General features: G+C 40.7%; 2 protein-coding genes across 2 annotated transcripts in view; one reads left to right on the top strand and one right to left on the bottom strand.

Moving 5' to 3' along the window:
- The first annotated feature begins 21 nt into the window (after positions 1–21).
- The window catches only part of bag6 (BCL2 associated athanogene 6), a 19,288-nt gene continuing 2,451 nt past the window's right edge, over positions 22–16,858 (top strand). The window contains exons 1-19 of the mRNA XM_023407169.2: positions 22–153; positions 1,224–1,311; positions 1,411–1,528; positions 2,238–2,452; positions 3,228–3,290; positions 3,374–3,496; positions 3,596–3,792; positions 4,046–4,178; positions 4,705–4,905; positions 4,995–5,217; positions 5,547–5,597; positions 6,044–6,390; positions 6,489–6,561; positions 7,241–7,611; positions 8,535–8,793; positions 8,926–9,095; positions 9,346–9,399; positions 10,050–10,158; positions 10,409–10,576. Coding sequence (XP_023262937.1) covers positions 1,231–1,311; positions 1,411–1,528; positions 2,238–2,452; positions 3,228–3,290; positions 3,374–3,496; positions 3,596–3,792; positions 4,046–4,178; positions 4,705–4,905; positions 4,995–5,217; positions 5,547–5,597; positions 6,044–6,390; positions 6,489–6,561; positions 7,241–7,611; positions 8,535–8,793; positions 8,926–9,095; positions 9,346–9,399; positions 10,050–10,158; positions 10,409–10,576 — 2,956 coding nt within the window. The 5' untranslated portion in view covers positions 22–153; positions 1,224–1,230. The remainder of the gene's footprint in view (positions 154–1,223; positions 1,312–1,410; positions 1,529–2,237; positions 2,453–3,227; positions 3,291–3,373; positions 3,497–3,595; positions 3,793–4,045; positions 4,179–4,704; positions 4,906–4,994; positions 5,218–5,546; positions 5,598–6,043; positions 6,391–6,488; positions 6,562–7,240; positions 7,612–8,534; positions 8,794–8,925; positions 9,096–9,345; positions 9,400–10,049; positions 10,159–10,408; positions 10,577–16,858) is intronic.
- Positions 10,807–16,211, bottom strand: LOC111655713 (uncharacterized). The gene is made up of 4 exons (XM_023407207.2): positions 16,100–16,211; positions 14,568–14,723; positions 14,397–14,476; positions 10,807–14,262 (listed from the first exon to the last, which is right to left on the bottom strand). The coding sequence occupies exons 2-4, from the start codon at positions 14,704–14,706 to the stop codon at positions 12,949–12,951; spliced, it is 1,533 nt and encodes a 510-aa protein (XP_023262975.1). The 5' UTR covers positions 14,707–14,723; positions 16,100–16,211; the 3' UTR covers positions 10,807–12,948.

The following is a 16,858-nucleotide window of genomic DNA, read 5'->3' as shown; positions in this document are numbered from 1 at the left end:
ACGGTTCCGGTGTAGCTCGAGCGTCACATCCGTGAAGCCTGGTAGCTTCTGGCAAGTACCAGAGCTTGTACTAGGAAGTAATTTGCGTCTTATTTGGTGATAAGAAACAGCTGCATACACTGGATAAGTTGAAAGGATATTACAGCTTTTAAGGTAACCGCTAAACAACACGGTTTTCATGAAAAGAAAGCACTCGGTTGTCTCTGATACAATAAGCTAATTGTAACGTTTAGTTTATTTAGCATTAGCTTAGCTCTCTTAGCTTCGTTACAAACGCCTGCCTGTTTCCCAAGTTAAGCTAAGCTAACTCATGCTAGCAAGCCAGTGGTAACTAACGATAGCTGGCTAACGTAATCCGGTTATGGTTTGGGTTACATAGCATTGTTCAAAGTGTTGAATTAATGTTTACATTTAAAATATACGTCCGAACGAGCAAGCGATAGATACGCTGACTTAATGTAACTACCGCTAACCCCTCAGTAGATTCAGTAACTGTTTGAAATAGTTTCAGATTTAAGAAACCTTTTGTCTATTTGTGAAAACACAAAAAGGGCTTTTTGACAGCTTTTCCCATCCAAACATCATCAGACACAGTTTCGATAAAAGCCACTATACTTAGATCCGTTAAATTACAGTAGATTCACAGTGAGAGTTCAGAGACTGTTTAAAACACACTTTCAGATTTTTGAAACGTTTAATCTATTCAGAATTTAACCAGACCAGGTTAAAACCCATTTTATTTAGAATTGTCAAACCTGTACACGATTAACAAGTAGAGTCCAGTACCTGTTTAAACACAGTTTCAGATTTTTGAAACCATCCGTCTACTGTAAAGTGATTATTTTTGAGTTTTGCATTAGTTGGTTGGACAAAAACAATCGAAGGATGTCAATTTATAGACTTGCCAATTAGTCAAATCGTTGACAGAAATATTCAACAGTTTAACTGAAAATTACAGCCCAACAAGTGATTACTGATGTATAAGTGGGTCTTATCTTATTGCCAGTATGTGGGTATAATAACTTTGTCGCCCAACAAGTACCAAGAATTGTCGCTGCATAAATAAGGACCAGTTTGGTGGTGATGGTTGTTTATTTTATGCATTGATACTAAAAATTGTTTTATATAATGTTATCAGATTTTTTAAAACTAATATCAATATTTGCCTTTAATCCAATATCAGCTGGGCTTTAATTTCTGGGATACATTATGTTATGATACAGGAACACCATGGAGGAACAAACTGCAGACATAGAGGTGACAGTCAAAACATTAGACTCCCAGAGCCGGACCTACACTGTTGGTGCTCAGGTAAATCATAATTTCCTACTGCAAAATCAGAAGTGAATTCTCATTTTCAGTCAGCCTTTGAAGTCATGTGACTAACATCTGTTCCATCTTCTTTTTTAGTTGACCGTGAAAGAGTTCAAGGAGCATATTGCTCCTTCAGTGGGTATTCCTGTGGACAAACAAAGGCTGATCTACCAGGGTAGAGTGCTACAGGATGAAAGGACTCTGGCAGACTACAGTAAGTAATTAAGGGGTTAAATAAAGAAATGTGGAACTTGATTTTATCTTGTGTCAAGGGTATTTTTAGATTTATTTCTACATATTTTTAGGTACAGCACTACTGCAGATCTCTAAAATGTGTTTTTCTCGTGTATTTATGATTACATACACATTGTTTCTCAACATGTGGCTGTACATGTTGGCATATAAGTAAGAATTTACTTCTAGGCTAGCTCCTTCTTAATTTTATTTACTTTTTATGCAACTTTGGTGTATTTTGCTGTTTTATAGGATCACTACCATGGGAGAAAGTAATGACAGAATTGGATGGTAGAGTTACAAAAATAGGTTGAATAATCAAGTAGTTTATTGGCAGAAAATTTTTTAGAAACAATTTTTTTTATTAATTAGGTTTCAGATTTCAATCAAATATGCCAGACTTGATGGTTCCAGTTTTTCCAACAAAAGCTATATAAAGAAATCACTTTGGACTCAGGAAAATTCTGATGTTTATTTTTCACTATTTTCTGATGCTTGAGATCAAAGAACTAATGGAACAATCGGTAAATCGATATATAATGAAAATATTTGTTATATGCAGCCTCATTGCATAGCATTATTAGGTCTCAAGTGCCCACTTGAGCTCCTTTTTAAACAAATACAGCAGCTCAGTTAACACACTATTTTATGTGCGCAGGTGTAACTATAGTTCTCTGTTGTTGTCCCAGATGTGGGTGGCAAGGTGATACACCTTGTGGAGCGGGCACCCCCTCCGCCCTCTCAGCCTGGCTCAGGGTCAGGAGGCACTTCAGCTGACAGCGGGCCCTCCTCGTCCTCCCAAGGTACATCCCAAGTGCCTCCACATGATCGCAATGCTAACAGCTATGTAATGCTCGGCACCTTCAACCTTCCTGTCAACATCATGGATCCCCAGCAGATACAGGTAGGTCTGCTTTGTGACTTGTTTAGGGCTGTTCAGTCCAATAACATTTATACTTTACCTGAATCATTATGGTGTACTTTTCATTGTTTTTGTCAGATTTCTTTGTGATCTCTGTGAATGATTTCTGATATTCCTGAGCATTCATATAAAAAAAGCTAATTTGAGTTTCAGCTTCCCATATAATATACAGTCCAGTGTGATAAACTGCAACTCAAAAAGCCAGCATGTGCTTATTCTATACCCAGACAGATATCATCACATACATGCAGTGGAGGAATGTTCTCTGGTTCGGTTACACCTATACAATCTGTTGTAATTCAATAAAATGGTTCCATATTTTGATTTATAGTTTTTGTTGACATTGTTGGAAAATTGTTGTAAATTCACACATGTTTATTACTGAGGTCATAGTTAAAGGTCGTACTGGACTACATTATATTGAGAGATTTTTATTCTCCCTGTTTACATACATTAGAGGGGTAGAATAGTAGAAACATCTCTGAATATAATGTCGTCCAGCACAACACCACCACAAACTATGACCTCAATGCTAAAACAGATTCATTAAGAGATTATTCAAACATTATAAGAATCATAAAAGTCAGTCAGTTGCCTTTTTGGCAAAACAGTTGTATAAGATTGCATTAGACTAAACAGGTTTACTTAACAGAGTGGTCCCTGAATGTATGTTGCCCAGCTTTAATCATGTTTCATTTCATGTCAGTCAGAAGGTTTTCTTTGTATGTTAATTCTGTATGTTGTTGTTATTGTTTAGATGTCAGTCCAGCAGATGGTGGGAGAGAATGCCAGGAATGCCAGAGTCACAACCAGCACTGGGGTGAGATACTATGTCTGCTGATTGTATACAATCCCACACAACATTACTTTGTGTTTTGTTAACTGTCACCTTCTCTGTTTCAGAGCAATGGGTCCGTGAATGTGCACATTGATATGGACCAGCCAGTGCAGAGTGAGCCTAGGCTGAGGCTGGTGCTAGCTGAAAACCTGCTGAGGGACGTCAATGATGTCATCCACCGAATGGAGGTGAGAGCTCAACCTTCAAATTATTCCATCAGCAAAGCTCCAGAGAAATTGCTGCCTTATCAGTAACAAATATGCCTCCTATATTGTGTTTCCTTTCAGGGTCGACAGAGCGACTCAACCTCCCAAACAGAGGCAGCTTCGGCTGCTGCCCCCCCTCCTCCCTCGTCTTCGTCTACCACCTCCACTCCATCTCCTTCTTCCCAGCCCATGGACACCTCCCCACCTCCAACAACTCCCCCACCTCCACCCACCTCTTCAGCACAGTCTGAGGGACCAACACCCCAACCTGGACCCAAGTGAGATCATCTTCCTCAGTGACTCAGATTGTTGCTTATACCACACAGTTGTGTGTGGATTCACACAAGCAATTCTATTTTTTTTATCTACATTTTCTTATTTGGCAGACGCTTTTACACAACGCGACTTACAAGTTCACTCTAAACCTTTCTAAGTCTAAGTTCTAATTTGAGAAGAACTTGAAATTATTTGGGATAGAATCGATGCATTGTGTTTGATTGTGACCAGCTTTGATTTCCTTTGCTCCTCTAGTCACCCCAGCCCAGCTGAGTTGGCAGAGATGTTGTCTGAGCTACGGAGGGTGGAGGAAAGACTGCAGCCCTTCATCCAGAGAGCTCACACCATCCTGGAGACAGCCACCACTGCAGAATACAACAACAATACAGTAGGATTCAAACAGCCAAATAATTATTAACTGGTGATCTTTAGTACATGTCTGAAATAGATGCTCTTTATCAGGGTGCCAGGATATAGTAAAAACAATTTAACACAAATCATAAAATCTGTAATAGCCTGAGAGTAGATTGATGTTATGGTGATCATAAAATTATTTTTGTATTAGTTTTTTAAGTTGTGGTTGTATATTTTATTTTAATTAATTTCTGTATCATATTAAAACTTAAAATCAGTTCAGATTAGGGCACAATGATAACGCCTGTGGAGAAACATGGACTTGTACGTGCTGCTTAAGAACAAATTCTTTCATGAGTAGTTCCATGAAGCCCAGTGTGCAGGAATCCTCATTTATATTAAAGTTTGATTAGTACCAATAGCAATGCAATTGAAATCTAACCTTAGCTTGTTTATATTTTATTTCTGTAACTTTTTATGGTGAAAAGGCCTGGAGTTTTTAACAGATTATCCTGTTGTTATTCAAAAAGTTACTCAAGCTGGTTTGTTTTCTGCCACAGGAGAGAGAGGAGGATCAGCGAACTCTCATCCTGACATGGGAGTGTCTCCGTCTCCTTGGTAACGCCCTTGTGGCCCTCAGTGACCTGCGACTGAACCTCATGAGCCCTGTACCCCGCCACCTACATGTGGTGCGCCCCTTTTCCCACTATGCCACCCCGGTCACTCTGCCTGGAGCTGTACACCACCACATCCCAGTGCAAGTAAGTGAACACAAGCATATTTTGATTAGAAGTAATTAATGCAAACCTTTTATTCATCAGGCTGATTGTCCTTGCATCTTCACCAACAGATGAACCTGGGTGCCACAGTGACTGTTGGGGCTAATGGCACTGAGGGACAAGCACCGCCTACTCAGTCGACTGGCCAATCAGAGCAGGCAGGTCAGGGACAGACCTCTCCCCCACAATCTTCCCCGTCCAATCAGCAGGCTGGACAGGGACAGGCCGGCCCCCGGGTCATCAGGATCAGCCACCAGGCAGTACCGGTGGTCATGATGCAGATGAACACGGACGGTGTGTTGTCCCGTATCCACCACTGATTGAATGTTCCACTTCATCAAAGCTGTTTGTGTGTCTTTTTACTGTGCAGTGCATCGGAATGAAATCAATGCATATATTGCAACACTTCATTGCCCATGCTCTGCTGTCACAAGCATTTTCTGAGTGACCTAAAGAAAGGGACATGTTTCATTATAAGCTTAAATCTCATAAGACTTTTCCCCCCATGTGTTGTGAATGATGGCTCTGTTATTACAAATGCACTTCTATGGAGCGTAATATATCGACAAGTTCTGCAGGATTGTTCCAACGTTTTGTGTTGTCGTTTTTGTGTATGTGTGCAGGCCCAGGTGCAAACCCTGCAGCAGCTGGTCAGCAAATGCCTGGACAACCAGGTAAAGGCCAGTTGATTGTACATTTGGCATACTATAGTTTTAATGTAAACCTTTTTAAGTCCAGTTTTTACATTTCTAACACTAAAGTTCATTAAAGCATTCTGGCTGGAAAGATTAGTCAAAAAATTGATTAATTGATTTATTTAATCAGCAACTATTTTAATAATTAGTTCATTGTTTCAGTCAATTTTAGAACAAAAATTCCAAATATTTGATGGTTCCCACTTCTCAAATGTAAAAATTTGCTGCCTAACATTGTAGAAAATTGAGTACGCTGGGGTTTTAAACTTTTGCAAAACAAGACATTTCAAGACGTGGAAATTAGGATGGACATTTTTCACTACTTTCTGATGAAATGATTATGTTTTGATAATGAAAATTATTATTAGTTGCAGCCCTGAAGCCCCCTTTCTGCCAATAACAAATGTAAATTATGCATTTCTCAGGTGCCCTCCCCCCCGACTTTATGCGAAATCTTATGCAGCAGATCAGCCAATACGCTGCTGCTGTAGCTACTAGTGCTGCCACGGCTGCTGCCACTGGCCAGCCAGTCCCACCCCAGCCCACCCCTCCTGGCTACAGCTCCACAGCCAACTCCTCAACTACTACCACGGGTCCGAACACACCCACCACCACCCCTACTGCTCCGCCACCACCTCCCCATACGGGCCCCCAGGCCAGGGTCGTGTTCACTCGACCCCCCTTCGCACCAAACATGCCCCCTCCAGCCTTCGGTACCCGGGGAACCACCATTAATGTGAGGGCTGCCATGCCAGGCCAGCAGCCAGGACAGGTGGGTAGAGTGTTTTCTGTTTCGGTTCCTGTTTGCTTTTTGAGGCCGATTGTCAACATGATCAACATTTGAGACTAATAATAAATCTTGCTCCACAGGCTTTCAACCCTGCTGCTCTCAACCAGATGATTAGTGGACTAGTTGGACAACTTCTGCTGCCAGGACAAATGGGTAAGCTCTTCCTTTTGTTACATTTAGATTTTGACTGTATTAGCAGCATTTTTCTGTAAATACAATCACTTAATGTTTAAAGGTATACTATGCAGGATTTATTGGTTGCTGTTTGGAAGCACAACATACAAAGTTATCCCATCCCCCTCAGCTCAACCAGATGCAGAGAGCTAGGGACGTTGGCGAGAACAATGCATGTAATCAGAGAAATTGTTTTCATGGTGGTTGTATTCTAAGGCATGAATAAACATGCCCACACCTCTGCACAACCCTCTCTGCTCTGTGTTTGTCTGTAGCTCAGCCCAGCCCAGCCCTCCGTCAAACAAACACACAGACCAGCAGCTCCTCATACATCTATGACACAGACATTGTAACATCCTGGGTAACCTGGCCGCTTCACTTGTGCACTGTTTTTAGCTGGGGGCTACACACCCACTGCCCAAAGCTTGCAGCCCAGAAACATCCCGAACATAGCAAAATAAGAAGAAAATATAGTCAGGGTCTCTGCAGATAAAACCCTGCCACACACTTCTCTTGGGTCATAAGTGATGATTGAGAGGGATTACTTTTGTATGAGTCTGTAGATTGTTTTTTAGGAAAATCTTGCATAGTATAACTTGAGAAAAGATTTTAAATGATTGCTGTCAATCAGTGATATTCCAATCTGTTTTTTTCACAGCTGGTCAAACTGTCACATCTTCCCCCCCCTCCTCCTCCTCCTCATCCACATCCACATCCACATCCACATCCTCCTCTTCCTCCTTTTCCTCCTCATCTCAAACCTCCTCCGCCTCCTCCTCCTTTTCTTTCTCTGCCTCGGGTCCAACCCCTCCGTCTACTGCAAGCACTGCGAGTCCACCGAGCCAGCCTGAGACCAACCCCAGTCAGGCCCAATCCCAGGAGATGCCCCCAGACCTCAGCCAGCTCCTGGGTTCTCTCCTGGGGGTGGCTGGTGCAGCTGGTGCAGGCCCTGGAGGAGCCCCTTCTATCACTGTCACCACATCTGGTGTCCCAGCCTTCATCCAGGGAGTGAGTGAATTCATGCAACAGGTCAGTGCTTGAACATTTGACCTGAGTGCACTTTATAAACTTTGGTGGAAAATTGCATTTGGATATGACTCACATCAGAATTTGCGTGTCGTGTATAATCCAGAATAACGTGCATACACATCACGTGGAAGTAATTAATTTGACAAGTGCAGCACAATTCATGCTACTCAATTTTTTGTTGGGGACTCTGCAATCCTAAAAACATCTTAAAACTAGCCAGCAATGATTATACATTACCTAGAATCAGAGTAACAGGTTTCGTCAACATTTTTTAAAAACTTTTATCTGCTGTGTTCTCCATTTCATTGTGACTTTCCAAAGGATTTTTCTTCCACCTTGTAGACATCCCCAGCTACAACATTATCAGTGTGTGGTAATAAACCACCCTACACACTTAACAGCATTGTAAGGAGGAACAGAGTGACTCAATCATTGTCTGTTGAACTGCGCTTTTTTGGTGCTGATTGAAATTTTTTGTCTGTTGCACCGAGTATCGGAAATTGTGCCAGAAGTACCAAAAGTTGGCATTGAATGTTTGCTAAGATTTGTGCTCTTTTTTTAAACAATTTTTTACTATAATTTTGCCAGTTTGAAACTAAATTTGAAACTTTTTTTTAGTTGTATAACTGTTGTTTTCACAACTTTGAACAACTGAGAAATTAGATTTTTGTTAAATGTAACAAAAGGACTTTGTAGAAAGTGATTTTACTATTTGTTAACATTGTGTTGGCACTAGTATTGAAAAATTTCAAATGATACCCAGCCTTAATCATCACCGTGTCTCCTAATGACCCACTAGAGGACAGATAGGCTGACAGTGAGTGTTGTTATTTGTGCTATACATATAGTTCTCTCCATTTAAAAAATCACTTCTATTTCAAGTAAGGCAAAGTAATGTTCACAAATCCTCATCTCATTTCTAGGCCCAGCCGATCTTTTCTCCACCCCAACCTCCCTCTGGTACTACTCCAGCTCCCGGTGCAGGGCCCAACCCAATGCCTAACCCGTCTGCAGCAGCCGAAGCCCTCAACCCAGAGTTGTTCACAGGCATCGTGCGTGGCGTTCTGAGCACCATGATGGGCTCTCTGGGCCAAGCCCAGAACGACACAGAGAGCATTGCTCAGTTTATGCAGAGGTTGTCACAGGCAACCAACATCTTCATCAGTCCTGAGGATCCTACCGGTAAAGAATATCACATTATTTAGTCAAGGAGCATATCAGAAGATATTTTACCTGAATTTCACTCCTATTGATCATTTAATTTCCTTTATCTTCTTTTATTTTTGCTTTTTTTTTTCCAATTATGGTTCTTAGGGTTTTTTGGAGAGCTGCTGATGCTGGTGTGCCAGACGTTCACCATGTCAGACCTGGTGATGCTGCTTCATGGTCAGCACCAGCCGCTGGGTCGCATCCAGCCTCAGCTTTCCCAGTTCTTTACCCAGAACTACCTCAATGGAAGAGAGCCCACTGACCAGAACATTGCTGTCAGTACTACTCACCAGAAATGATTTGTGTTAACTTCAGATGGATTACCTGTCTTTAAATACTAATAATAATAAATGTGAAAAAATGGCTAGTGCTAATGTAGCTTTCATTACAGGTCACATGTTTGATGGCTTATCTGCTTTATTTTTTTGTGTAATTAACCAGTAAATGTTATGTTTTTGTTGTCTTCTTCCTCTGTGTGCTGTCATTATCTTGTTTTTCCTCATGTCCTCTTCTTTCCATCTCCAGGAGGCTGCCAACAGTCTTGTCAATGAACTGGAGGAGTACATCACAGAAAGCTTTGTAAGTCCTTGATGTCCACTCCTCTTCCAGTAAAATACAAAACAGTTATTTACACTACAAGATATTAATCTACCACAGATAAAACATGTGACATCCAGCACAACTAAGTCTGTCTGTTGTTGTAGTGTACATAGTTTGTCATTGTCACTTAATGTATAATAGTGGACACTAAACAGGGCTGTGATGTTACACAATAAATTAGCCTACTTTATTGTTGGACAACAACTTTTGTATGCATTATGGATAATTTGAGCCAAATGTACTGGGTAAAATATTTCTCACAAGGTCGATCCAACAACACGTTTTATATATTTAACCAGGTAAAGTTCCATTGAGATTAAAAATCTCTTACAGGAGCGTACTGGCCAAGAGAGCAGCAGTACATAGAACATAAAACATAGAGGTTAAAAACAGCATGGACCACAAACCTATATTGAAATAGATGAAATGAAAACATGTGTTCTGGGTGATAATGTAAAACTCTTAAAATTATAGTAGTGAATATATTGTATTATGGAAGTATCAAGAATGGAATAGATTCAAATTCTAGACAGATAATAGTTTATAAGGAAAACAAAAACAATCAAATGTTGAAATGCTGTGCCATCTTTTCTTCAAGTAATTGTAACCTTCTCTCTCACCTCTCACAGAGAGAGTCTTCGGTCACCGTGTTGGAGGGCGTTGATGTTACTCAGACCAACATGTCTTTCTTCAAACAGCAGCTGACTCGCATCGCCACACATATTCTGCGTTGCAGTGGTAAACTTCTTTTTTTCCCCGTTTCCAGTTCACTGTATGTGTTGAGCTTTTTGTTCCACTGGTTGTGTTAAAGGATAGGTTGCAGCACTAGAAGTAAACCAATTTGCATTATTTATCAGGAATACTGCTGTGAGGTGAATTAGTAAAATTAACCACCACAAAGTGCACTGTCTCCTTAGCAAATGTGGTACTTAACTGTAAGGGAATTTGTTATTGGAATAAATGATTGAGTATATTATTTTTTTTCCAGATGACTCCTTTGGGCCCCAGTTGCTACAGATGTGTAACCAGGCACTGTTTGAGTGTCTTGCCCTCAACCTGCACTGCCTGAGAGGAGACCAGAGAGCTCTTACTGCAGTCATCAACCACCGAATAGTTAGTACACAATGTTTCACTAAATCACTCACTGTTTCTTTCTGCTGAGATTCAGGTCTCTGATCAGCATGGAGCAGATGCCAGATGAAACATGTTAGCCAAATGATATCAAATTTTGTGCTTTATGAAAATGTAGGTACACTCATGTCTACTTGTAAGTAGGCATTGATACCAGATTGGTACACTTGCAAGTGCTTGTGACAGTAAATGCACAAGAAAAAAAGCTTAAAATATATTAAAAGTCTGTGTATTAAAGTAATGAGTAAATGCACCTTTAGATTTATGCAGCGGACTGAGTTTATTCAGCAGAGTTTCCACAATACACTACAAGCAGGGCCATTTTAAGTAACATAACCATAAATTACATAAGTTAAGCGAAACCAGATCCAGAGTTTCAAAGGAGACTTTAACTGGCTCGTGTGAAACCAGTGCTAGATCCCAGTAAGTGGTGAGGGAGCATGACACTGGCTTGTGTCTCCGTGCGTCATTTTAGGAAATGTTTCATCAGAGGGTGGCTAAACACTGATCTGTCACCGAAGCCCTCGTGCCAGGACGAAATAGCAGTAATGTATGTTTTAACTGTGTTGAAGGCCAGGTGTACCGTTGTGACATATTTGAGGTTAGGTACAGTGATGAGAGGAATCACCCCCTGAGAAAGTACTTGAAAACTGTTATGGATACACTGTAAACGCTCCACGATGATGTACTAGAAACTGTTTGCGCCAAATCAATTTGAATGAGCAATGGCCAATAAGAAAAGGCCAACATTTGGCCGGATGACCAGTGGTGTAACTTCATCACCAGTTGGTCGCAGACATTATCGGATGTAGCGCTGGGCTGTGGTTGGCCGAGCCAATAATCAGGTTAAAGTTTGGAAAAACAAAAAACGATGTTCAACTCTCAAAAACTCAGCTAATATGCTTCATCAGGACCATGTGGATCTGGTTTGTTCTAGTTTGATCAGATAGTGGCCTAACAACCAATCACATAACAATGACTGATCAGATTCAAATACTGAGAAATCCATAGTCATAGCAGGAAAAGTGTAGGCGTTACTAATAACATTAACAATAATTGTTTTATTAAAGTGCTTCCATAAGCCATGAAATAATGACATCAGCCTTCTAAAATTCATACAGCTCTACATCCCGTATGAATTGTCTCAGTACTATGTTGCCACCGCTATTGTTATTGTGAACTTTTATTATTATTTATTATTTTATTATTATTTAGTTGTATGTTAAATTAAATACTGATTCATTCCTAAATGCTGCAGGTGCCGTATGCAATGTTACTTAGTATTAATAAGTAAAACTCTGTAATACAGATTCAGCATATTTATTTCCACCAGATCCGGATTATTATCTGGATCTGAACCAAATAGTACAAATTCAGATGTCAACACCATAAATATGTCCGATCTTTTTTTTTACATCAAGATCCATATATTATTACCTGAGGAATGGATGAAAATGGGGGAAAATGCCGTACCTTTCATAAAGTTATAAAAAAAAATTCCTGAATCTGGTCCTTTAACCGGATCTGTATCAGAATTTAATGGGTTCTTCCTTGGCCCATGCATCAACCCTCCACTAAGTGCAAACAAACAAACCAAACAGAAAGACAGACACAGGGGAAAACATAAACTTATAAACTCCTTGGTGAAGGTAATAAAAGTTTTTGTATGCAACAAAAGACTGAAAAGTAGTACTTATGAAAAACACGTGTTTAAAGGTTAAGGAATATATTGCACTACTATTGAGAAGTTTTTATATAAAAAAAGGGACATCATCCCTCAGTTTTAGGTGTAAGGCACCGCAGCCAATCATACTGCTAACGGTCAGTCATCATTCACATGAACTTGAACATTTTTGAATGCATTTGGCTGTATAGAAACAAAACAGTCGTGGATAAAGCTCATGCCAATATATACAAGAAAGGCCCATTTAAATATTTACATGCATCAATATATTGTTCATTCTGTATCAGTTTGCATCTAAAACCCAATATAAACCTTACTATATGATACCTTCACTTTAATACTTAGTATTAATAACATATTAGTCATATGACCCAAACCTGACATGACCTGTGTAAATTGAGGTATAAATGCGCATCAACCTGTACCAAAAAACTCCACTGACATGTACAGAGAATAACAAAGTCAGAAGACACAAACAAAACAAAAAAGGCCTGGTGATGAAGATACATTCTCCTGTATCGAGCCTAGGGGAATGTCTGGTCTCTCTCCTCCCCAGATATGTAAAAACTAAGTCTAGTTCCAGCTCCCAGTTAACAGTTTCACTCACTGTGTGCAGGCTGTGCTGTGGGCCCCACTATGGGAGTCTTTACCACTTAAAGAGAACTGGGTTGCCTGGTGTTGTTCCAAACACTGGGCACCCTAGCTGAATACTACTACTGGGTACTACTACTAGGGCTGAGGAGGAGGCTGTAAGTACTGCATGGTGCCTCCACTTGTTCAGTCTTTAGAGCCTCTGTTGGTTTGTTCTTGTTCTCCTGGAGTCTGTTCAGGTTCTGTTGCTCTGCTGCCCTTTGCAGAGCTGTATCAACTGGGGGCTTCAAATCGCTGTCCTCAGTGGTGAACCACTCAGGACTTGGGGAAGGCATGTTCAAGAGGCTACAGGTGGGACTAGCTGTATTTGGTGTTTGTTCATCTGCTTCTGTCTTTACCTCCACTGTTATTGGCACCTGGACTGATCCTTCTTCACCTGGGTAGTCTGCTCCTGTCAGAAAAACTGTTGTTGTGTTCCCAAGAGGACTGAGGTCCAATTTGGGGGCAGTGCAGATGAATGATGGGTGCTGTTTAGATGAGTCAGGGAAATAGTTTCTTTCTGGAGACCTGGCTCCATCTCCATTCGATGAGTGGCCTTCACCAACCTCACAGGAGAAGGTGAACTGGGTCGGGTCATTTTCATCATTGCAAAGCAGATCAGTGAGGAGGTTGCACGGTACCTCCTCTTGTTCAGTCTTAACAGCCTCTGTTGGTTTGTTCTGGCTCTCCTGGAGCCTAGTATTTGTTTGTTCGGTAGCTTCCTGCACTGTAGCATGGTTTGCGCTTATTTCAATGGGATCTTTTTCTAGAATTTTTTGTCTGGTAGCTGCCTGTACTCTGGCATGTTTGGCTCTAAATCCAGTTGGATCTTTTTCCAGATGTTTTTGTCTAGTAGCTGCCTGCACTCTGGCATGTTTAGCTCTAGTTCCAATGGGATCTTTATCTAGGTTTTTTTTGTTGGTAGCTGCCTGCACTCTGGCATGTTTGGCTCTAAATCCAATTGGATCTTTTTCCAGATGTTTTTGTCTGGTAGCTGCCTGCACTCTAGCATGTTTAGCTCTAGTTCCAATGGGATCTTTTTCCATGTTCCTTAGTCTGGAAGCGGCTTGCTCCAAAGCGTGTTTTTGTCTAAATGTGATTGGATCTTCCAGTAATTGCCTTCGTCTGTAAGAAGCCTGAGCTTCAGTATGTTTTGATTTTCGTTTCACCTTTGCTTGTTTTTGTAAAGAATCCATGTCGTAATGAGTTTGGCATGTTTTAGATTTCTTCAAGTGTATTAGCAAATTCTTAAACTGGTTTTGACAGATCTTGCACACAATCTGCTTATTTTCAGGACATTGGTCAAATAGATTTCCTGTGTGTTCCGCCTTTATTTCGTATTCCTCCTTTATTTCATGTTCCTCCTTCAGTGGATGACACAGAGGGCTGTCAACTCCCTGTCAAAAATAATTTTAACAGTGTTGAGTCATTTAATTCCATAGTGTCCAAGGGTTTATAATTGCATATAAGAGGGAAAAGTACCTGGCAACAACATTAACCACAATAATTTCTGTAAAAATGAAAGAAGTACCTGGTAAATGACAGTGACTATCTCTTCAGCAGTTTGTGCAGGTAAACGTGGATGTTGATCCAGAGGCGCCGTTCTTTCATCTAGAAACATGTATCATTGGGAAGAAAATGGAAATACTGAGTACTTGTATAGTATTAATGAGTAAACTATTATAGACACAACAGTAGTCACCTGGAACTGGAAAGGCAGATGTGGAAGGTTGGCAGATTGGAGGTTGAGGACTGTGATGTATTGTTTTGTGGTGTTGTGTGGGAGGTTTGTGTGCTTCCCAGGAAGTCCACCCGGTAGTCATCACTAAGGTCAACACCATCCTGACACCTCAGGTGCCTGTGATTAGATAACATGACAGAATTTGGTTTGGATTTAATACTACATGGAGCAACAAGAATTACAGTCAGACATGATGGCAGTAGCTACGTTTTTTTAAATATCTGCAGGACAGTCCAAGTGACAGAATTATACACAACATGGTCCTGCACATGTTTCAAAGTAAAAGCCTTATGTCAGCATTAACAATGCAATTACAACAAACAGCAGAACAAACGGGGGCGGTTTAACAAAGAAACGTGCCATTATTAATACTTAATATGGAGAATTTTATTATTGTAGTTTGTAGATTGAACTGCTTGCAGAATTATGGCAGCTTTGTTTGGTTCAGTGATTGTAACGTTACATTATTAATACTGATAAGTCAACGCATCAGCATGTTTTATTGGTGTAGCTGGCCGTTTCTCTACTTAACAAATGTATTTAAAATAAAAAGTTAAAACTCTATATAGCCTACTTATGTCTGAATATACCGTTTTCTGGCCTCTTACTTAGTTGCTTATTTTTCATTTAATTATTTTAATACCTCAACTATTTATGTTGGCCATTCTTATTTCAACATTTCAATCCTGTTTTGTTTTTGTGGTTAGGAAAGGTGCATATATCGTCCGTGTGTTATAAATAAAGTTGGCTCAAAAAAAGTGAAAGAGCAGTCGGATTCTCGCTGCACCGCAGTTGTATATTCCTAAATCCTTATGAATTCTCCTTCACATTTTTCCTTGATCCCGACCTCAAGACGTTTTTCATCGAGGTCATGGAAATGTGGTCAGGAAAGGAGATTTTCTTTTGACTTTTCGACCACAGCCTCCGCTTCTCTACGTTACTTGACGTGGAGAAAATGGCGGAACTACACTACCAGAGCAGTGCAGCACCCGGACCATATACACGCCAGGGAACAGGCGGAACTCGCTGTTTAATGTTGTGTACTGACTGAAATTGTGTAACGTTGTATTTACTTCGCTTTTCACACGCAAACCAAGTCGTTGAGTGTTTGAGATAGATCCTAAGATTTACCGTGTTGTGCGTTGTACGTTTCACAGCTGTCATTGTGCAACGTTGTAGTTTCTATGCTTTTCACTTCTAAACAGCGCATGGATCCGAGGGCACTTTGTACAAATCTGAGGGCGAGGAATATAACACCGACAGTACCGTTTATAATCCGTGCGCACAGATTTCTAGCCCCAGTGTCTACACATGTGCAGATGGATGTTTTTTCCCGTGCGGGGCACAGGGGGCTCCGCACCTCTGAACAGTCAGTATGTTTCTGTAACGGGTAAGTTCGCAGGCCAAGCGAGCAGCCAAACATTTTGAACCGGCACTGCACGAGTAAAATTCACTTTCTGGCAAATGTATAACGTACTACGCATTTAACTTACCTTAATACTGCGAAAATATTCCGTTGTAATAAGTTTGGGTTTAGGTGCAGTCACGAGAGAGACCGATACACGGACTAGATGAAAACTGTCGTCGATCCGCTGTAAGAGCTGTCGGATGACGGAAGATGAATCGCAACGGCCAATAGGAAAAGTCTAACACTTAGCCGTCCAATGGTGTAACTTCCTCACTCAGTCAGTCAAGGGCATTCGTAGATGCAGTGCTGGGCCTTGGTCGGGCCAGCCCTAAACTATATCTGCATGTCTCCCCTAACATAATCTGTCAGACAGGTGGTTTGGTCTGTGTGTATTTTCAGCAGCATATATGCGACTGAATGATCACAGAAATATTGCAGGAATATCGCAGTCAGCAATGTGTCTCTTATTTCTGTTGCTGTAATGCAACTTCACATTGCTATTGGTCACTTTGATCACAAAGGTGGCACTACTCTATAGAGTGTACTATAGGCTTCAATACAGTATAAAATGGAGTATTTATCATATAGAGTGTTATATTATAGATCCAAGACTAAACTGACAGAAGGGCAGGACTGAGGAAAAAAAGGCGCAATTACAAATCCGTCCTCTACTTTAGCACCGGGCAGCGCAGGTCAAACCACAGGGATCTGCAGGTTATGGGTCAACCCACGCATCGCCACTACCTTAACTCTACAGCTGTTTACTCTTTCACCGTTTATTTTGTCTCCACCTGCATTTAATTTACCTACTCACTCTACAACTATCATTTCACATGTTCAAGAC

This window comes from Seriola lalandi, unplaced genomic scaffold, assembly GCF_002814215.2.
Source record: "Seriola lalandi dorsalis isolate HSWRI2012SDOR001 ecotype SW California unplaced genomic scaffold, Sedor1 jcf7180002054330, whole genome shotgun sequence".
Classification (NCBI taxonomy): Eukaryota; Metazoa; Chordata; class Actinopteri; order Carangiformes; family Carangidae; genus Seriola; species Seriola lalandi.
The sequence above is the reverse complement of the archived record's forward strand: the minus strand, read 5'-3'. Positions and strand labels throughout refer to the sequence as shown.